At 38.5% G+C, this 20,344-nt stretch overlaps 1 protein-coding gene across 1 annotated transcript; it reads left to right on the forward strand.

Moving 5' to 3' along the window:
* Positions 1 to 2,969: 2,969 nt before the first annotated feature.
* On the forward strand, positions 2,970 to 20,253 carry SH3BP2 (SH3 domain binding protein 2). The gene is made up of 13 exons (XM_066317395.1): positions 2,970 to 3,338; positions 8,793 to 8,932; positions 9,988 to 10,090; positions 11,674 to 11,791; positions 12,384 to 12,454; positions 12,823 to 12,911; positions 14,222 to 14,287; positions 14,834 to 15,332; positions 16,221 to 16,329; positions 16,655 to 16,710; positions 17,151 to 17,232; positions 17,486 to 17,545; positions 17,954 to 20,253. The coding sequence occupies exons 1-13, from the start codon at positions 3,229 to 3,231 to the stop codon at positions 18,089 to 18,091; spliced, it is 1,641 nt and encodes a 546-aa protein (XP_066173492.1). The 5' UTR covers positions 2,970 to 3,228; the 3' UTR covers positions 18,092 to 20,253.
* Positions 20,254 to 20,344: the final 91 nt, after the last annotated feature.

Raw genomic sequence — 20,344 nt, forward strand, 5'->3', positions numbered from 1 at the left:
TGAATATATATTAGCAAGACTTCAGTGACCTATTTTAAGTATATGTAATAAATAAGTGAAGTATTATTAGCACTTCTTCACATTTTCTGAAATAAGCTGAAGGAAGGGATGATAGTTGAAAATTAAAGTATAGGAGTTCTTTGGACATGGAAAGAGGATTTTTGGAAGTTGTGGCCTCATTTCTTCTCCTTGTTGCTGATCTATCTTTTTTTTTTTTTTTTTTTTTTTTTTTTTTTTTGGTAAAGATAATAATGCAGTTCACCCAGCAGAAGTAATTCTGACTCATGGTTATTTTTATTTTCACAAGATTGCCTTACTTAATAGATGAAGGACTCAGGCAAGTAATTTGCACTTGCTCTTTTACAATCTGCAGCTGTGAAGCATGCAGGTGACAAATATATTATCTCTCAATATAATGGTTGTGTTTCCACTGTCATCTAGAAACTGGAGACTAAACTAGTTTGGTAGAATTAATAAAACAATAAAGCTTCTAATAATCTACTCCTGACTCAAGCTTAGGGCAGGTTCTGTTAATCCCTTACATTCTTAATGCTTTATTATACTGTGGACTTCTGTGGAAATACATAATGTATGAATCCTTACATGATTCTGAGTGGAACTTAACTACTGACCTGACTTGCTGCAACTGAAAGAAAGTGTTTTTCATGCTATTTTAATTTTTTCAGCACTTTGTTAGTTTTTCTGCCTTGCCTGTTGCTGTGCTCTTCTTGTGGTGCTTTTATTTGCAGTCCATTCTTGCAGTTTCCTGTAAATTTGTCAGCAAGAGGAAGTGCTCCTGCTGCAGACATAGCTCAGCCCTGTGGTGAGATAAGTGAATTTATACCAGCAAGGACAGCGTTCTGCCAGATGTGTTTGTACCCTCACATCCCATTAACTAATGATAAGTAGGTTTGCTGTTGACTGCCAGCAAGAGCTGTTCCTGGCAATGGCAGAGAAGACTGGCTGGGTTCTTCAGGCAGCAGCCTTGCTGGAATGAAATCCAAGTGTTGGTTCCAGATGCTTCGGTTCTTCCTTTTAAGGCTGAGTGATACCTTATAACATTAAAGAAATGAAGCATCTCTTTTGGAGTGAAATTCTCCCTAGGTTAGCTTGGTGCAAGGCTGCTTCTCACCACTGATTTTGTGGGGACAAATGAAGATTAATCTGACAGCCTTATACCAAAGGCCCATGCATAACAGAATTTTGCTTTGTGAAGGAGGATGTATTTAATACTCTTTCACTTCTGCGGCAGACAAGTCAATCAAATCTATAAAGTTTTCATGTCTTTTCAGATTCCCTATTTGGAATTTTGAAATACAATCCTTCTGGTGAATGTTAGCTATAGAAAGCTAAACTGAATTTTCAGTCTTCCAAAACCATGAAACATCTCAACTTTGGTGGTTCCTTAGTGGGACATCTCCTTGTGTGTGTGTGAAGTGTCTTCTCTTCTGATTCTGGGACCATCTTGATAGTGTTGGAAATCACCAGAGAAGTCAAAATGGGATCTTGGAACTTGAAATGAAAAATCCTGCTGCATTTCTGAGTACTAAAATGAAGAAAGAGGACAGCATGAGAAAAGTTAGATAAGAAAAACAGTACCTCAAGAACATGTGTTGGATAAAGGAGGCATGGTTTAAGGAGACTGTTGAAGCCAAAGAGCGTGGTACTATAAGTTGTGGAGTTTGGAGGGGAAAACCAGGAGTTATGTGTGTCACATCAGAAAGGGGAAAGAGGAACTGAAGGGTTTTTTCCCAGTGTTACATGTACTTGTGCTGTCATTCTAAATCAAGTTTTTTTTACTAAGTTGGAGAAATAGCATGCAAAGATGCTGATGCAGGCTTAGAAGAGTATGCTTAGATAAGAGAACAGGGGAGAAAGATTGATTTGAAGCACTGTGCCTTAAATGGGTAACTGGTATTGTAGCAAATAAAGCAAGTGAATTTAATTACCTAACCACTGAGCTGAGTCCTCTGTAATTACTTTCTGTGTGAAAAAATCTGTCAAGCCACTGAGACAGCTGGGTATTGATCCTTATTGAAGAGCGCTGGGATCTTGTGTTCTGATATGCTGATCCTTTTGGCTAACAGCAGAAGTGTGTGGTATTTATGGTTCAATTTCCCTTCCTACAGAGCCTGGCAATGGAATGAGTGCAAATGGGTGCCCTATGGGGAGAGAGCTGTTTTTCTAGCCCATACAGCCATGAGTAGTATCTGAAATGTTACTTTCTTTTGTGCTTTGACTGTTGGGTAGTTTACAAAAAGATGTGTTGTATGGAGACTTCTTCCTTCTATTTTGGGATACGGACTCATGTCCATTTCCCCAAAAAAATGTGAAGTAAACTTTGCTTGACATACTTATATATGTTTTGTCCATCATTCTGAAACTTGCTTGTTGGTTTTGTCTCATTCAAACCTTTGAGCCTGGAATGTTGTTTTAAATCTAGATGAGTCAGTGAAACGCTTGAATCCTTTTAAGAACTCCAGATGAGAATAAGTGTAAAACAATGGCATTTATTCATCATCAGTTGGTGATACTTGTGAACAATTGTGCACTGCCAGCCTCTTGAATTCGAATTTTATTGTCTTCTATGGTTTGTGTAGCATCAAACGTACCAGCAAGACTTGCTCTAAAGCATGTCCATGCTGCAGAATTTTTCAGAATGGCTATTTAGATTGTCTTGGGTTGAAGAGGAAAGGACAAGCTCCAGCTGTGGGGGAGAAAACAGATGAAATACTTACTGTTCTGTGGTGCAGTGCAGGTATCTGAGGCACAGGCTCTTCAGGAGCACAGGCAGCATTTCTGAGCTGTGCCTCTGCCCGTGTTGGAGCTGGAGTACACTGGGAGAAAAAAAGGAGAACTTTCTTTTTCTCCCATAGGAAAGTGGTTGATTGAAAGGTGAGTAGGAAGAAAGTGAGCACTGGAAAATCCCCTCTGCTTTCTGGCTTGATGTCTGCCAGATGTTTGAGCTGTGCGGGAATTGATTTATAACCTCTCTGGGAAGCTGGGAAATGTGACCAAGATAGCGCTGCCCACTAAACAGTGGGGGAAACAGGAAGTAGCAAAGGAAACAAGTCATTGCCTCGGCGTCACTTTTGGCCACAGTGCAGATGCACGAGCAGTCGGGGCAGGGTTTCTTTTCCTTTTGTGTGTTGAGCAGGCAGCAGCTACAGCTGTGGCTCTCAACCTGGGAGTTCCCAACCGTGGGAGAAGTGCAGAGATGTTCCTGCCATGCCTGAACGGGGTCATAAGTCCTTAATGGCTTTGTCATCACAGAGGAAACAATCATTCGGTAGAAGTGTCAGCAGAAAAACTATGTGTCGATCGGACAAGGTCGCCAGGTCAGTGCTTTTTGTGGCTTGTATTTCTGTCATCTTTTCTCCTTGAGGCAGAGAGCAGACTGCAGTTAGGAGTAGAGTATGGTACCTGGGCTAAAACATTTTTAACTCATGCAAAAATCTAAATGATAAAGAATTGGAGGGGGAAGAGATAAGTTGGGTGTTGGTTGTAAACTTTTCAGAAAAGAAAAGCAAGTTGAAACAAGTTGAAGAGAGTAAATTTAGTTATACAGACTATGTCAGTTGGGTTTATTTCTTTGTTCCCTTTGTCTTGTAAGATGTTTTCAACTTCAGTGTTTGTACTGTGCTATTAATCTTTCTGAGAGAGTATTGTGAAAGGGGCTGTTAGAAGTATGAAGAAATGGGATGTGTAACCAAAAAAAGTAGGAGAGATACGGAAAAGTATTTCAGAAGTACTGGAGAATGGTTAATAAATGGACAAGAGACCTGATAATTCTGCAAAAAGCAGTTTTAAGAACAGATGGTAAATGCTTAGATGGCTGAATCAGAGAAATCATTCTAGCTGAGAATTGCTAAGAGCATATAGGGGAAACTTTTCCTGTTCTGCAGTGTGTAATGCTGCCTCATTTTTGGTAAAGCCTGATACTTCAGTCTCCCTCTGCATGATTTGAGGAATGCATTCATTTCTGTAAGTTATGTGTTATATATGTCATGTTATTTGTAAGTTATACATTCAGAAGTAAACTAGCATCTGGCTTTGCTGAGTTTTACTTCCAAAGAAAATTTAAAGACTAAAGCATATGAGATTACAGTTTTGAAAGTTCTCAGATATACTTGGCATAGAGAGCATTGTTACAAAGTCAGATCAGGTTTACTTTTTGTACTGCAGCTTCGGAGGCTGTGTTTTTGTTTTTTCCAGCATGACCAAACAGGGCCAGATCATAAATATTATTAAAACAAGTGAGAACTTCTAAAACAACTGTTAGCAGCTGTAGTCTCAGAGACAAGGGTAATACATTTTTTTACCTATATACTGCAAGAAGTGGAGATGATCACATCTGCCATGTATTCTGCTGAAGTTAAGCAAGAACTGAGGACTCTTCCGGGATGCAATCTTTAATTGAATCAACTTGTATTTGCCCTAATTGGGCTGAACGCCAATAGCTCTTAGGGCCAAGAGGGTTAAGTGTTCTTCTATAATGTAATCCAGATTTTTAATGTGGCAGAATTTTACTTCTACTCATGGAGGGACTTTTAGCTTGTAAAATTATGCCCTGGCCTTCAGTCTAGCTATTCTCTATCCACTGACTGAGGGGATAGATTAAAATTGCTTCCCAGACGTATAGGTTTACCTGCTACACAATAACAGAAGTGCGCTATCCATTCAGAGTTTGAGCTTGGTAGCAGTATTATGATTGAGAAAATACTTCTGTATCTGACTGGCCCTATCCTGGTTACAGGGTGAAGTATGTAAATTCCCTTTTTTTTCATGCTGTTTAACTTTCAGGGTACTTTGAAATAAAAAATGACTCATTGTGATAGTATTTGAGAAAAGTCTACTTATGTGATAGACTTGGGCTGATTTCATTGATACATTAGCAATATACTGCAAATTGGTTTGGTTTTCAGTCTGGTAGACCAGTTTGTACATAAGAAGTAATTACAATAGTGATTGTATAAGCTCTGTATCATGCTTCAGAGTGCTGGTTGCACGGTTCTGTCTTCCCAAAAGCACTCTTGAATGGTGAAGCACATCCTAGAAACTGCTGTTCCACTATTTCTCCTACTACACTCACAGACAGAATTGTCACAGGGATCACCTGTGAGATCACCTGTGAGGAGAAACAAAGGGATGCAAGACTGTTCCCTGACTGCTGCCACATCCATTCAGTGGGAGCGAAGATTAGTTCAGTAGCCACATGCAGTGGGTTTGGCACTTGGTGGAAAAATTGATTAAAAAATATGCATCTAGTTCCTTGGTGAGTGGGAAGAGGAATAGTGTGTAGCTATTACTAGAAGCTTTCACCAAACTATGCATGGGGAATGTTGCCTTCTGTTTGTGGCAGATGACCAGTGTCAGAAAGGGCTCACTCAGTGAAGTTAACGTGGTTGTCAGCCCTGTGGAGGAGCCTCTCCTATGCACCACGGGTGAAAGTGTGTAAGGAGGGCTTTGGCTCGTAGTGTAAGAACGTAACTGTGTAAGAAACAACTGGGAGATTTCCCTTTGTTCTCAGTAATGCCAAAGTTAACAGGCTCTGCAGTGACTTCAGTGACTGCTATGGCACTTACCTGGTAATGCAGTATCCATCTGTTCTTAGTGTAACGTGTTAAAGAAGTTACAACAGGAATATCAAGAGTTGAAGGAACTATTCAGTGAGCAAAAGGCAACCATACTGTAGATGCTGAGACCATAATAATCTTTGAGCTTCCATTTTTTTTCCTTCTTCTCTCCCACCCCTACAATAAAGATTCTGAAGTTAGATCTGTTTTGACAGCTTTCTCCCAGCAGTGTGATGTAAAATAGCAACATGTGTCCTTACAGAGCTGTTTTCTACAGTCAAGAAAAGAAGAAAAATCTGCCTGGGATGAGAGTCAGAGTACTTTAATGCATTTTAGGAGCCTAACTGAAAGATTTCAACTCAGAATACCAAAGTCTTCCCTGAGGGTCTGCTGTGTGCCTGCAAATGAAAGTGCTTGAGGAGTGTACAGATGTGATGGCGAGTGTTCTAAGCCACACTGAAATCCAGATAATAGGCTTAGCTGCCTGTGAATCTGTTGAAAAGCCTGGTGCATTAAGTGAGCTCATTAGTTCATGTAATGTGTACTTGGTGGCATAGATTTCCGCTGTCTCTCCTTTTACTCACTTCTTTTATTCACTCAGCTGGGCTGGGGAAGTTCTAAGTTTTGCTCTCTGTTCTCAGGACTGTTTTATAGTAAGTAGCCAAATGTAAGAAATGGGGAAGCAGAACCGGATACTCTGCTGTCCTTTCCTGTCAGTTAAATCCCATAGTCATCACATTGTAGAACTGGATTATTTTATTTTCCCGTGCTTGCTCCTCTGCTTCCATATATTTTTTTTCTTTCCTGTCTTCCTTAAGATCTGGCTTTTCAGGTAGAGGAAATAATGCCCATCCAGACGTGCTTTAGTGAGTAGTCTGACTGGTGCACTCCCCTATAGAAGGCAAATGTGGCCGGTACAAACATTTCTGATTTCTGTATTTACCTAGGGTAGCATGTACTTATTGCCAGTTTTTGACTTTGGCTTCTTAGAAATTTCAACTTACTGGTTGTTTTGAGTAACCTCTCTGAGTAACCTGACTCAGAGGTTCACTCTGCCTCTTCTCATAGTTTTCAGCCAAGCTACAGAACGATTAAACAGTTTCACACCATGCACTGGGTGCTTCAATCCTTTCTTCTGCTCTTCCTAGTAAAGGTACAGAGGATTGGAAGAGCTAAGATGAACTTGAAACTGTTGGATGGCATTGAGACTAACGTTGGAAAAGTAGTGTCAGAGTGTATTTATCTGAATAAAAAGGTTGCATTTTTACTTAGTCTATTTTCCGCACATAACTAGAAACAGACTGAAGTAACTTAGATTTGGTTCTAATGTTTAAACATTGATGTGCTTATTCTTAAAAGGAGAAGCCCCGGACTTGCCTTTGCAATCCTTATTTCAAGGAAATCACTCTTAGCAGTATTGATGTGGTTTGGCGTCAGCGGCCAGCTGGGTAACACTCTCCATTTCCCTCACTTCAAATTTTCTGTAAGATGTGGAGAAGTAATTTGAAGGATTTAGGGGGTAAGAGGGGATGTTAGCTTCTGCTACTGATTTTTTTTTTTCTTAAAAGCTTAAAATACATGAATAGCCCCTTTTTGGAGACATTGCTGTTGCTAGAAGTTTCGTGGAGGAGAAAGAGGAAATAACTCAGCTTGGAAAGATCTCAGTCATTTAATAAGAACAGGGAGGAAACAGCAGAATGAAGGACATAGCTGAGTAGAACAAAAGCAACTTACCTTTTGGTGAGCAGGGAGGTCCTGGGGGAAAATTAGGATACCATGGTATCTTGATGTGTCTGCTATGAGAGCCTTTTTAGGGCCTTGGGTCCCATCATCTCTGGCTGAGCCTGGTTCATAATGCTGGGGACTAAAACCTAATTTTGTGATTAAGTCTTCTAGGCTACCTAGAGAATTGGATTTAGTTTAAATTCTCCTGGTAGAAATTGCTAGGAATTTCCACCCTTTCCCACACGTGCATCATCAGCAAATGGCAAGCAGTTAGATCTAAATCCTAAACTGATCCACTGCCAGATCCACTGACTTGCATTTCTGTTTTTCCTAACCCATACAATGGATATGTACTTTGCTGTTGCACCTTAACAAATCTGAAATGCTTCCTTATTCTTTTCAGTATGTGAAAAGCCATTTTAGATTGGAGAGGCAGGTGCTTTGGTAGGGTGTTGTGCTGAGGCTTTTGGATTCTGTGCTGAGCCTCACAATTTACCTCCCTTACTGTCCCTTTTGGGTAAAGGAGACATGAACAAGATCTATTAAATTTCAGACCTGCACTGAAAGCTTATCAGTTCTAAACCATCATTGCTTTATCAGAAGTTAATTAACTGTGACTTCATTAGTTTGCCTTTTACCAGCAAAGATCTCTAGCCCGACACCTGATGTTAATAGACCTTTTATGTCTAGGTCAAAATTCCCATTCTCTCCATGCATTTCTTTTCTCCGTGACACAGCAGGATCTTTGCCCTAGTTCTGTTACCAGCTGAAGAAAAAAGGGCTCATAATGATATATCAGCATAAGTTACTGCTTCAAAAACTAATGTTTTTGGTTTAAGATGACAGCAGAAAGAGTGATAACTGGAGATTTTTGGGGTGGAGCAGTACATAAAAAATTGATATATAAATTAAATGGAAGCCTGCAGAAATCTGAGAGGAACTTCATTTGCACAGGATGCTGTCACATGTAACATCCACTATGAGATTATATATAAACCTTTTAATTGAAGAATAAAACATGTCAATACCAGGAGTAAGTAGTATTGGATGCTGCAGTCATTAAACCTTGACTTGATTCCCTTGACATTTTCTGTAATAACGTTTTCTGTACATACACGCCATGAAGCGTTTGGGTGAAGAAACCAATATTCTTTGCAGTCACCTGCCCGATTAAGTCTTGCAGTGCTATCTGGAGTATTTTTAAAACATAAATACTTAAGTAACATTTACTAAGCACTTTTCCTTTGTTTCAACAACTGTCAATCACTTGAGAGCTGTATAAAAATAAATCGGGGCTTTTTGCACCACGTTTTTTTATACATTACAAAGTTCCTGGAATCTTTGAACACCCTGTCTGTGTTACATTCTTGAGTGCTGAACCACATTAGTTGTTTGGAAAGCTTGTTTAAGGAAACAAGCTTTGCTTCTCAGCACTCATTCCTTAAAGTAAAATCTGACTTTTAAACTCTTTTTAATTATTCTAAATTGCAGAATGATGGCCTCGCAGGAGCAGGTCTGGCCAGTCCCAATGAAGGCAATTGGAGCACAAAACCTTCTGACAATGCCTGGAGGAGTCACCAAGTCAGGGTATCTTCATAAAAAAGGAGGCACCCAGCTGCAGATCCTGAAGTGTAAGTTGAATGAGGTATTAACTAAATTAAATGTTTTAAATGCATGCCTCTGGGGCCAGAATAGATTTCATGTTAGCAGACTATTGAAGCTGTTTTTCCACTTTGTATTGGAATACAATTTTACAGGAGTATATGTATGAAAGACTCATTTTGAAAGATCTTCCTTTAATTGTTTTGCAACTGTAAATCTTAGATAATAATTGTGATCGATTTTATTTTGCTTGTTTAGTTCTCTTGTCCAGTCCTTCACAACTAAGATTTTCAAGACAAATAGATTCCCAGGATATGTATCAATTTCAAATACTCTTTTCTGAAAGAAATTAGTACTCAGCCTTTTTTTTCCAGTTGGTTATTCTGTACTGGAAAAAATATCCCCATCTCCTACTGCTGTTGTGAAATGGAAATTTTCTCACTGCCAGCATTGGGCTGTACTTAATAACAGTAATTTCTTCTGAAATCAGCGTCTATTTACATGGGGGAAAGTTCAGATTTTGGATTTATTTGTATGCTATTCATTTGGTATCCCTGTTCATACTGAAACTGTATTTATATAGTTAAGGACAAAGATTACTGCCTTTGATAAATGAAGGAGTCTTGGCCTCTTTCAAAAAAAAAAAAAAAAGAAAACGGGATATAATTTTATTGGCAGGATTGTGTACTTGAGGTGAAAGAAGAGAGAGAGATAATGGTTTTGAGAGGGATGTAAATATGTATTGGTATCCTGTGGCTGCCTTCCTGCTATTGCTTATTCCACTTATGAAGGAGCACAGGTGGAGGTCAGGCCTGCAGTGTCTGAGTCTTCTTTTGAAGTTTTCAGATCAGCTGCCTCTCAAGTGAGGGAATCAAATATTACCCTTAGTAATAATAAAACTCTGCAAATGGACAACTTCACTGGGTGACTGATCATCAACAAGCTGTCACTTAACTAGCTTGTGCTCATTTACAGTGACTCATTTGATTACTAAAATCTTAAACAATAATTCTACACATGCTAAGAGATTCTAGTTGTTCTGCTACCCTTGGATTTAGATTTTGCTCACTTTTTATCTTTTCAGGGCCACTGAGATTTGTGATTATCCACGAGGCATGTGTCTACTATTTTAAGAGCAGCACATCTGCATCTCCCCAGGGTGCATTTTCTTTGAAAGGTTACAACAGGTAAGTGCCAAAGAAGCTGGTTAACACCCAAGCTCCTTTAACTTAATGCTAGGGGCTATGGGTGTCATTTCTAATTAAGTTAAACACAGCTATGTCTGTTGTTGGGGTCAGTGCTTGACACAAACACTTTGAATTGCAGTGACCTTACTCCTGTTACTGACTAATGCAGACTGCATGTGCAGATAGATGTGGATTCGTTCAGACAGACCAGCTTTGTTCTGTAGTGTCCAGAAAGCCATCAGAAGAGAAAATTTATGGAGTTACTGGTTCAGCAACTGTAGTTAGTGTTGAAACTGTCTCAGGTACAGAGTGCTAAATGAGAGAATGCATGTGCAAAGTATCTGACTCATTTCACCACACATTTTTAATCTTAATATTTACTTTGCAAGTTGAAGACAGAAATATGTGGCTTTCAATTTAGCCAGTACTGTCAGAATGTGAATGCAGCATAAGTGCAAGGCCTACTAATGCAAGTCCAACCTAACTTTAGGGAATTGCTGTTGAAATTGATGCTAAGAAAGGTTTAATGAGAAAGAGGGAATGTAGAGAAATAGCATTGTATTGATCCTAACCACTGCAATTTTATTGTGTTTGTATATGCATATCTTGTACTGTATAATGTTATCAGACTTGTGGTTTAAGAAATGTAGTTAGTTTAGTTTTGAATGAATTTAGTTTTCTTAAATTATTAGAGCTTTTCTAACAGAGCATAACAATGGCATACTTTTAAGGGAATGCACTTGTAAACATTGCAGCTAGTTAAAAATTCAATATTAATTTGTAGAAGAAACCCACACTGTCATTTTGTCATGACACCAGCTTCTGCTATCGACATGAATGTGAACAATACCATGGAATCTGTAAATGCTAGAGACTATTCATTCCTTTTTCTGTATCTTCATTCTAGCAGCCTTGTAGAGACCTTGGTTGGAATAGGGACCAGGTCTTGATTAGTATAAGGCACAGACAAACATTACTGAAAAAGAATTTGAAAGCACTGAATTGTTAGACTGAGTAGTTGCATAAGGGGTTTTTAAATTTTTCTCCCCTTAGGAGTCCCAAATAAAGAAATTACTTACACACAAGAAAGAAAGTGGTTGGCTTATGCTTGTTTTAAAATAATAAAAAAATGTGCAAGAATCTGTTTATAAGGGAAATGTGTAAAAATGAAGTTTGCCTTTATTATTAGTTTTCCCTTATTTTCATGGGAAATGTGTCTTGCCTTCTCCTCTGAAATAGTGACTTCTTGAATAAGGGCCACAAGCACTCAGACTACCTCTTGCAGTGTGTGATTCTTATGAGTTAATGTGGTTCATTAACTCTTGAACAGTCAGAGCAGCTGTTTATATGAGTCTGGCTGGTGGATCAACAAGTGCTCTTTCTTTTGCATTGTGCCTTCTACCACAATAATGGAGAAGCACTGCAAATGCACATATGGGGATTTCTGTGGCGATTTTCTGGGCTTGGGGGTTATTTTTCATAAGGCAAAACTGGCCAGTAGAACTGCTCTCAGTCTTTATGACTTGCATAGCAGCAATAACTATAGATTAAGGTGTTTCTGTATTGGTTGTTCTGTCTCTCAGGGTTATGCGGGCAGCTGAGGAGACAACATCAAGCAATGTGTTTCCTTTCAAGTTAGTTCACATAAGCAAGAAGCACAGGACGTGGTTTTTTTCAGCTTCTTCTGAAGATGAAAGAAAGGTAACTTTCTTCTTTTGCAACAGAATTTTCCTTGAAGCAAAAAGTGAATTTTGGACTTCCCTAAAATCTAAATGAACTGGAAATGCAGCTGTCACTGAAATTTGTATACCTAGTTCTTTGGGCTCCTCTGAAAACTCATGTCTGAAGTTTTAACTTTTAAGTTAGTGTTAATTCAACTTGTAATTTAGGGAATGGCTGTGACATACTGGATGGCATGGGTTTCTCCATATTTCATAAATATTCTGTATTTATTTTTCACCAAGGAAAAAGTAATGATATGTTAAGCCTTTGTTAAATTCTGAAAACTGTTCAGTGAAATCTCTCACCCATAAACATACTCTAAATATATATCTGGCTTTAGGAATAACTGCTTGAAAATTGCAAACTGAAAATTTAATACTTCAGTATGTTCCTACAGCATTTTAAATAGTCAAAACATTTGACTGCTGAGTTTTTTCAGTAAAAACTCGTGGATCAATACTATCTCAATGTATGTTCTCTGCACAGTTACTCTCTTCTTACAGAGGACAAGGTACATTTGCATTTAATGATTTAAAGATTGATGTGTTGAATGTTGTATTTTTATTTTTAGAATTGGATGCTATCCTTGAGAAGGGAAATTGATCACTACCATGAGAAGAAAGAAACAATAACAGAATTCAGGTATAAACCCTTATTCTTTATTGGGTTCTTTTTTTTATTCCTTTTGCACTAGGTCTTACAGTGGTGTTTTAGGCTTTTTGTACCTACAAGAAACTTCCTGTTAAATAAGAACAGGCACCATAAGACCTGAGAAGAAAAGCCCTTCCCAATTTATAATTTAAAGAATATGAAGAAAAACCCCAAATCTTTAAACAAAGGGCACTTTGAATGTCAGCTTTGTGTAAAAGAAATGAAATCTTTTAGAATACAGCAGCAACATATCTGACTATTAATTGGGAAATAGGAACAGATTGCTTCTGCTTTTCCAGCATTCCTTTCCAGTGCTGCAGTCCTGCTAAACAGAAGTAACTCTGTCTTTTGTTTTGCAGTGACTCTGGTTCTGATGCAGACAGTTTCTATGGCTCAGTAGAACGTCCCATTGACATCAAGTATTCCCATCATTCAGCAGATAATGAAGGTGAGAAATTCAGACACTGATAAATAAGGCTTCTTTGTTGCTTATTTATTTCTTCTGAATTCTGCAGGAATTATTCCTGTAGATTAAGTAATCCAGTTTGTAACTGATGATTTTCATTAGGTGTATCTCTTTTGTAGTTTTAAATCAGCAACAGGTATTCTGTGCCCTTAACTGTTGGTACAAATAAACTAAAGAATTTCAGATCCTTTGAGGAGGTTAATTGAAAGTGACAGGAAGCCTGTTAGGTAGGCATTTGCAGCATATTTCAGCAACTGAATTCCTAGTCAAGAAATATGTTTGTGGAAACCAACATGAGAAACCTTGCCTTGAGGTTCAGCAGAGATCCTTTTCTAGGCCTTTCCCCATCTGCCCTTTCAGATTTCTAAGGGCAATGTTGATAAGAGCAAGTACTCTCATTTCCTGAAAGGAAATTCCTGACTGTTCTTCCTGACTAGGACAAAAAGGGAGGAATGGGTCTTGTTAGGAAATCCGGCTCCATTGCTGCAAGCAGAGAACAGACTCATCAGCATTTCATGTGGAGTTGTAGTTTAGTCCTTCTGATTTTTATGGGAGGGGAGGGTTGTTTGCAAGATGAATGATGATAAGAAGCCTAGAAGGAGTTTAAATTAGGAAAATTAGCATCACTGATTTTTATCAGGTATTCTTACCTTTTTTAGGGCATTCCTCTGCATATTGTCCTTCAGGCTCCTCTTATAATCAATGAGGAGAAGTTACTGCCTAGAAGTAACATGTTTTTTGTGGCATGGTTATTCTGATTTATAGTTAAAGGCAACATTGAAACCACCTAAGCCATTTGTTGTGGTGCTTTTTTTGCTGTTGTTGTTGCCAGAGCAAGGCAAAAGAATTGAAATTATTTTGTAAATAACTAAGCTTGTTTAATCTTCCATAGATTCTTCTATGGTAAGGTTAAGTTTGGGGGTTATGTTTTTTCCCCAAGTGGTTTTGTAAATGCATCCTTATAGTTGTGTCTCTGCAACTGATTTGAATTTCCCTCAGGAAGGCTGGAACAAAAAATAATTATTTTAACTTGTTAAGTGGAAAAAAAAAAAAAGTATTGTGTAGCGTACTTCATCTGCCTCTTTATAAGTGATGACTTTTTAAATTGACATAAAAATTTAAGGAAATAGCTGGATAGCAGAGAGGTGAATCAAAACTATTAATTTTTTTCACCTCTTTAGAAAAAATGCCTGAAAAATATTTGTTTTAAAGAGCCCTAAGTGCTTGATACTCAGGTTTCTTAGGTTCCAAGAGTATTTATCAGAGTCTGACACGCTGATTTTTATCTGCAGATTATGACCAGGAGGAAGAGGATGAGTCTTATTTGCAGCCAGATACTTCCGACATAGTGAAAGATGGTATGTGATTTCTTTAATTCCCCTCATGAAAGGCCCCTGGTGAAGGCAATGTTCATGTGGAATGCCAGGTTATTATTTTGTATTGGTCATTCCTGTTCCAACTGGCAAAATAACTGAAGTAATGCCAAGGTATCTAATCCTGAGAGGTATTTAGTGTCAGAAGTTTGTAATAACAGCAGTAACCACTTAGAGAAAGCATTACATGCCTTTAGGGGTATGTTTTCTTGCAAGCCTCCTGGCTCGGATGACCTGTATCTGGTCATCAGTCTGGAGCAGCAGTCATGTTTTTAAGGAAACGATAGATGAAATGAAAAATCTTTGCTAAGTCATTGTAAGCCATGCCTGAAGAAAAATACCAGGAGTTTATTGCCTATAACTTTCAGAATTGTGCTGAAAGTTAAATGCTTATCCAGCATGCTGAGTACAATCAGACCTGATGCCAGTGCAATATCTTAGATCACACAAAAAATTCATTTGAGAAGTGTCTTTTGATGACATACTGCATTCCCCCTCAGTGTGTCAAGCTTTTTGGTTTTCTCTCTGTAGATATGGTCCTGCCCCCTGCGTACCCACCTCCACCTGTTCCTCATGTCAGGAAATCTCCCTACTTGGAAGGAAGGTCAAATTCCTATGCTGGCAAACCAACTGCACCAGTGCCACCACCACCTCCTAAGAGAAGCTTACCTGAAATCAAACTGGAGCCACCCCCTTTGCCCCCTTTGCCTGCGTTCAAAAAGCCTGCAAGTAGCAAAGAGTCCCACCCCCTGCCTCCAGAGCCTCTGCCTCCAGCCCAAGTCCTCGCTCCTCCAGAAGCGTGCGAGAAGCTAAAAAGCTTGAACCTTTCCCCACGGACTCCTCCTCCTCTGCCAGCCAATAAACCCAAGTTGTCACAGCTTGTTGAAAAGCTAGCAGAGCCCAAAGTGCCAAGGGAACATGGTAAACCTGGACTGTTTGTGCCACCAGTGCTCCCAAAGCCACCTGTGCCAAGCCACCAGCCGCCTGCAGTCAAGCCTAGAACAGAGAAATCTTTATGTCCCCAGTTACAGTAAGTATGAAAACACAATGCACTATTGTTTTTCAGTCACTTATTAATTAACCAGTTTAGACATACTCAGATTCATACCAACATGTGTGTCTCCTCCCTGCACCATCCTTCTCTGTGTTGTGCTTTTTTTGCCTGTTATTTGAAAATCTGCAGTGAATCTAGCTGTTCTGGTTGGACCTGTTCTGTGCGTGAGCTTGGACTAAATGATCTCTAGAGGTCTCTCCTTATCCATATTAATCTGTGATTAACTAAATTAATCTGCAAGTACTGCCTCCAGCTCTGGGGCCCCCAAACAAGAAGGAAATTGCCCTGTTAATACTGGTCCAGAGAAGGCCACTGAGTTGATCCGAATGCTGGAGCACCTCTCCTATGAGGACAGGCTGACAGAGTTGGGATTGTTCAGCCTGGAGAAGAGAAGGCTCCAGGGAGATGCTTAAAACACCTTCCAGTACTCAAAAGAGCTACAAAAGACCTAGAGAGGGACTTTGGGCATGGGCATGGAGTGATAGGACAAGAGGGAAAGGCTTTAAACTGGAAGAGTGGAGGTGTAGGTTCTGATTAGATATTGGGAATAAATTATTTACTGGAAGTGTGGTGAGGGACTGGCACAGATTGCCACATGAACTGTGAATGCCCCATTCCTGCAATGGCCACATTGCATGGAGCTCCAAGCAACCCAGTCTACTGAAAGGTGTCCCTGGCCATGGCAGGAGGGTTGGAATGAGATGGTCTTTAAAGTCCCTTCCACCCATAACCATTCTAAGATTCCATGCTTTGGAGGCTAAACTGAAACTTCACTTCTAGTTCTATTGTTCCTTCAGTGTTTTGTGTATGTTTGTTCTGCTTTCCTGATGAGATATCCTTCAGTTTTCATTCTATTTCTGCCAGGAGATCACCACCAGATGGACAGAGTTTTAGAAGTTTTTCATTTGAAAAACCAGCACTACCCTCCAAGCCAAGCCAACCTGATGATGACTCAGATGATGATTATGAAAAAGTAAGATCAAGCAGATGATCTATTCTAAAGGAATATTTTTTCCTTGCTTATGTACCTTTTGGAACATTTTAAGTGCGTTATTTTAGGAGACGAGTAACTTTCTGAAAACACAGTGCTGTGTAATTTTTTTTTTATTTCTTTTTGAGCTTTAGTGAATGCCTTGATAAGTTATGGAGTTTAGGATATAAAGGAGAAAGAAGCATAAAGATTAGATCACCATTAATAATTCTAGATGATGGCTGTAGCTTATTTGCATAACAAATTGCTTAGGGTTTTGAGTTGTCATTGACTTAACAATGATTTATTTTCTTTATATTTTTTACAGGTTGGGCTGCCTGCTTCAATATTTCTTAATACCTCTGAATCCTTTGAAGTTGAAAGGTAAAATTTGATTTTAAAATAGTTCCTTAGAAATCCTACAAAAACCTGTACTGAACTGTAGTCCAAAGATCATTTTGATAACTTGTGTTCAAAGCACACACTAAAATGCTTAATATACAAATCACTTTCTAGAGAAGTTGGTTCAGTGATCATATGTAAATTGACAGATAAGAATGAAATGTGATTTGGCTCCATCTGGAGGAGGTTGTTTTGCCAGGATGCTCGGTGGGACCAGATAGCCAGATGATCTGTGCTGCACTGCTGGTTCAGGTGCTAGAACAGTCACTTTCTTTCAGCTGTGATCTACTATGAATTATTACACCCAAACCAGATATTTCTAATGGGAATTTTAAGAGTGTAGGTATTTGATTTATCTAAATGTTAATAACATGTCATGCACATGAATAGCTGTAACATATGTTATTGTTTATTATTTTTAGGATATTTAAAGCCAGTAGCCCACAAGGACAGCCACAAAATGGATTGTACTGTATTAGGAACTCATCTACTAAGCCTGGAAAGGTAAATTGCAGTTGCTGAGTCTAACCCCCAAAAAACTTGTTGATTGAGACATACTGCATTTTATATACATCTAAGTACTTAACAATTTAGATGTGGTCTTTTCTTAAAGCAAGAAAATATGAGAGAATAGCTACCATAACGTCGGTGATTGTAAAAAAAAATTATGCTGAATTTTAATGAATTCCTTAATAATACTTTAACTTAGAAGAGCTTGGTGTCATAGACTGAATATGTTGCGTTTTTCTTCTTCAAGGTATTGGTTGTATGGGATGAACCTGCAGGAAAAGTGAGAAACTACAGAATCTTTGAAAAGGTCAGTAGCTGCACTGTGTATGCATCTTTAGATTATACATGTCTGTGTGTATAAAATGAGTGTGCACGTAGGTAAAGATCAGAACTAACCAGTTAAAGTCTAAATTTGTATCCACCTCTGACAGTAAAAATCAGCTGATTTATAAATGTCTGGTCTAGGATAAGAGTTCAAATACTCAGATCTGGGCTTTTTAACTGCTGTATCATGTATCATCATAAATTTCAGCTCCAGTCAAATCCTAGTAAATTCCTGAGTTTAATTTGGACTTATTTATGTGACTGACTAGTTTGCAAAGGAATAGTGTTTTTTAAAGAACTTGGTTCTGATGATGTTCTGGCCCTTTTTTCTTTAGACATTGAGCTGGAAACATTACTGTCAATGGTTACATATGTTTTTATTCTACGACAGGATGGCAAGTTTTACCTGGATTCAGACATCATGTTTTTGAACATGGGAAGTTTGGTGGAATACTACAGCACTCATGTCTTGCCCAGTCACGACAGCCTGATTCTCAGGTGTCCTTATGGTTACTCCAAGCCAAGGTGACAAGACAGCCATGGTTCACTGACACGCTGCTGCCCCTGAGGACGGGACTCCTGCCGCTGTTGGACATCCTGCCGTTTGCACACACAAACTGAGTCTGTTTCCACCATTTATTCTCACATGGATTGTTATATAAGTTCCATTTAATGAACTTCTGGTAAAACCCTAAAGTCCAGATCAGCGGATTTTATGGTCTTTTCTTTTACAAAGATCTGAACTGATTATGCTGTGAAAGCTGTCCGGGATACCCACACCTTTTACAAAACTGCTGCTATTTCTAATCTCCTTGGAATGTAGAAGATGAACATGAACAAAGAAGTGATCTGAGTACAGCTGATCTAGAAAATGGACACTTCTGAAAGTACGTCAAAATTTATTTGTGACGGGGAATACTCATACTCTGACTTGGAGGTACTACTCCTAAAGTCAGCATTGGTGCTCAACTGAGATATTTTGTATTACTTGTATAGTTGATGTGTACATAATGAAGATTTCTGTGCTAATTATTTGATTTACTATAGGTAAAGATGATAAGGAAATGAGGCTTATTTTTTTAAGCCACCTCTTACATCCTTTCACCTTCTGAGTACAGTAATCACTATCAGGTACTATCTGGCTGATTTGGGTGTGGCATCCCACATACTGCTTAATGACATGCACTTCAGGTAAGTGTGGAACAATATTGATTTGGCTCTCATGGGAGCCCCAGTACCTAGTTCTGAACTGGAAGGGTTTGTGCCACTGGTATTTTTAAGGGTATATGAGAAAAGAGAAAGGGCTACTAGAGTTTTTAGGGGAAGGGAAGGGAGCCATTTGAATGTTCCAAATTCCAACTAGCAGTTTTATCTCGTGTCATAGTCAAAGGTTCTTAAAACAAACCATGAAAAAACACCTGAAACCATGATTGTGATGCTCCATAAATCCTTGTGGTCAGTCTCTTAGAAATAGGTTGTCAGCCCATTAAATTATTTTCTGTTCTAGCGCAAAACACACTAACCTAGTCTGCTACCACAAATTCAACCATTGTTTGACTTTCTACTCAGTTTGTAGTTGCGTGCAAAACAAAATTTGTTTTTAATATGCTATATAATGATAGACGTTACCAGGGTGCTTTTACCATTTGTTTCCTAATGTTTTTGGGGACAGGTATCCTAAATCCAAGGGCTTGATGTTTATGCCAAAATTACTCTTGGAAAAGATATTTATCTTAATAATCTTTTAAGTAATTCTGTTGATCCAAAAATACTGTCATAATGGTCTCATACTCTAATAATGTTTACAGGGCTTGTAATAATAGTACAAAAAATACTGCCACTCCTGAAACAGAATGTAACTAGATTTTATCAGTCTAAATCTATGTCAATCAACTTTTTTTTTGTTACCTTTTCAAAGTTTATACATGCCCATTTTAATCTCATTACCATCAGATGATCTCAGCTTTAAAATCATAACAAAGCCATTGCAGAATAAGAATTTGCTTTTTATGAAAACAGTAAACCAGGATTTAGTCCCTAGGGAATTTTCATTACTCATCAGGTGGAATATGAGGATCATACACAGGAATTGAGGCAGGAAACTCTGCCTCCATCTTTTCCCAAGAGAGATAGACATACACAGTATCACACTCTTGATCTCTGTTTCCACTGTAATAGGGCTTATGTGTGTAAAGAATGTGAAGTACTTAAAATTCAGATCCTGTTCGATGTTGGATATTTTAGGTCTAATTCCTTTTATTTTAAATTAGCATCCCTGTAGTGTACTACCCTGACATGATCCTCTCTAAAGACGGCTCAGCCAAGACAGCATTTGAAAAACTTTTGTGGCAAATAGATATACACGTATATCAGAGTAAGTTCAAGTTTCTTGCTATATTCACCCCTGTCTACAGAGTAAGATTTTCTCTGTCTGGGAATAACTGATTTCATTGTGTCATGACAATCATATTTATAGTATGCTCACTTTGGGGCCCTATTCAGATATCTGATTCTTTTCTCAACCTTACACTCAGAAGATTTAAAAATTGTAAGCATCCATTTAAACCATAACATGCTCTTTACCTGTGTAATACAAGGGTTGCAAATATGTAAATTTTTGTGTTAATTCCCTTTTGTATCTAAATGTATAGATTTCTGAAATGGATAAAATTTCAATGCTAGTCCACCTCATTTTGTGCAGTTGTCTTTAATTTCATGGGGATGTATTCTAATGCTTTTGTTTGTAGCTGTGTTCTTCTAATAATGGAGTTAGAGGAATTAA

The sequence above is a fragment of the Sylvia atricapilla genome, chromosome 4, assembly GCF_009819655.1.
Source record: "Sylvia atricapilla isolate bSylAtr1 chromosome 4, bSylAtr1.pri, whole genome shotgun sequence".
Taxonomy (NCBI): Eukaryota; Metazoa; Chordata; class Aves; order Passeriformes; family Sylviidae; genus Sylvia; species Sylvia atricapilla.

Coding starts and splice junctions, on each gene's coding strand:
- SH3BP2 (XM_066317395.1), top strand. CDS start 3,229: ATGCCTGAACGGGGTCATAAGTCCTTAATGGCTTTGTCATCACAGAGG. Junction 10,091..11,673: donor TCTTTGAAAGGTTACAACAG/GTAAGTGCCAAA, acceptor TCTGTCTCTCAG/GGTTATGCGGGCAGCTGAGG. Junction 16,330..16,654: donor CAGATGATGATTATGAAAAA/GTAAGATCAAGC, acceptor TATTTTTTACAG/GTTGGGCTGCCTGCTTCAAT.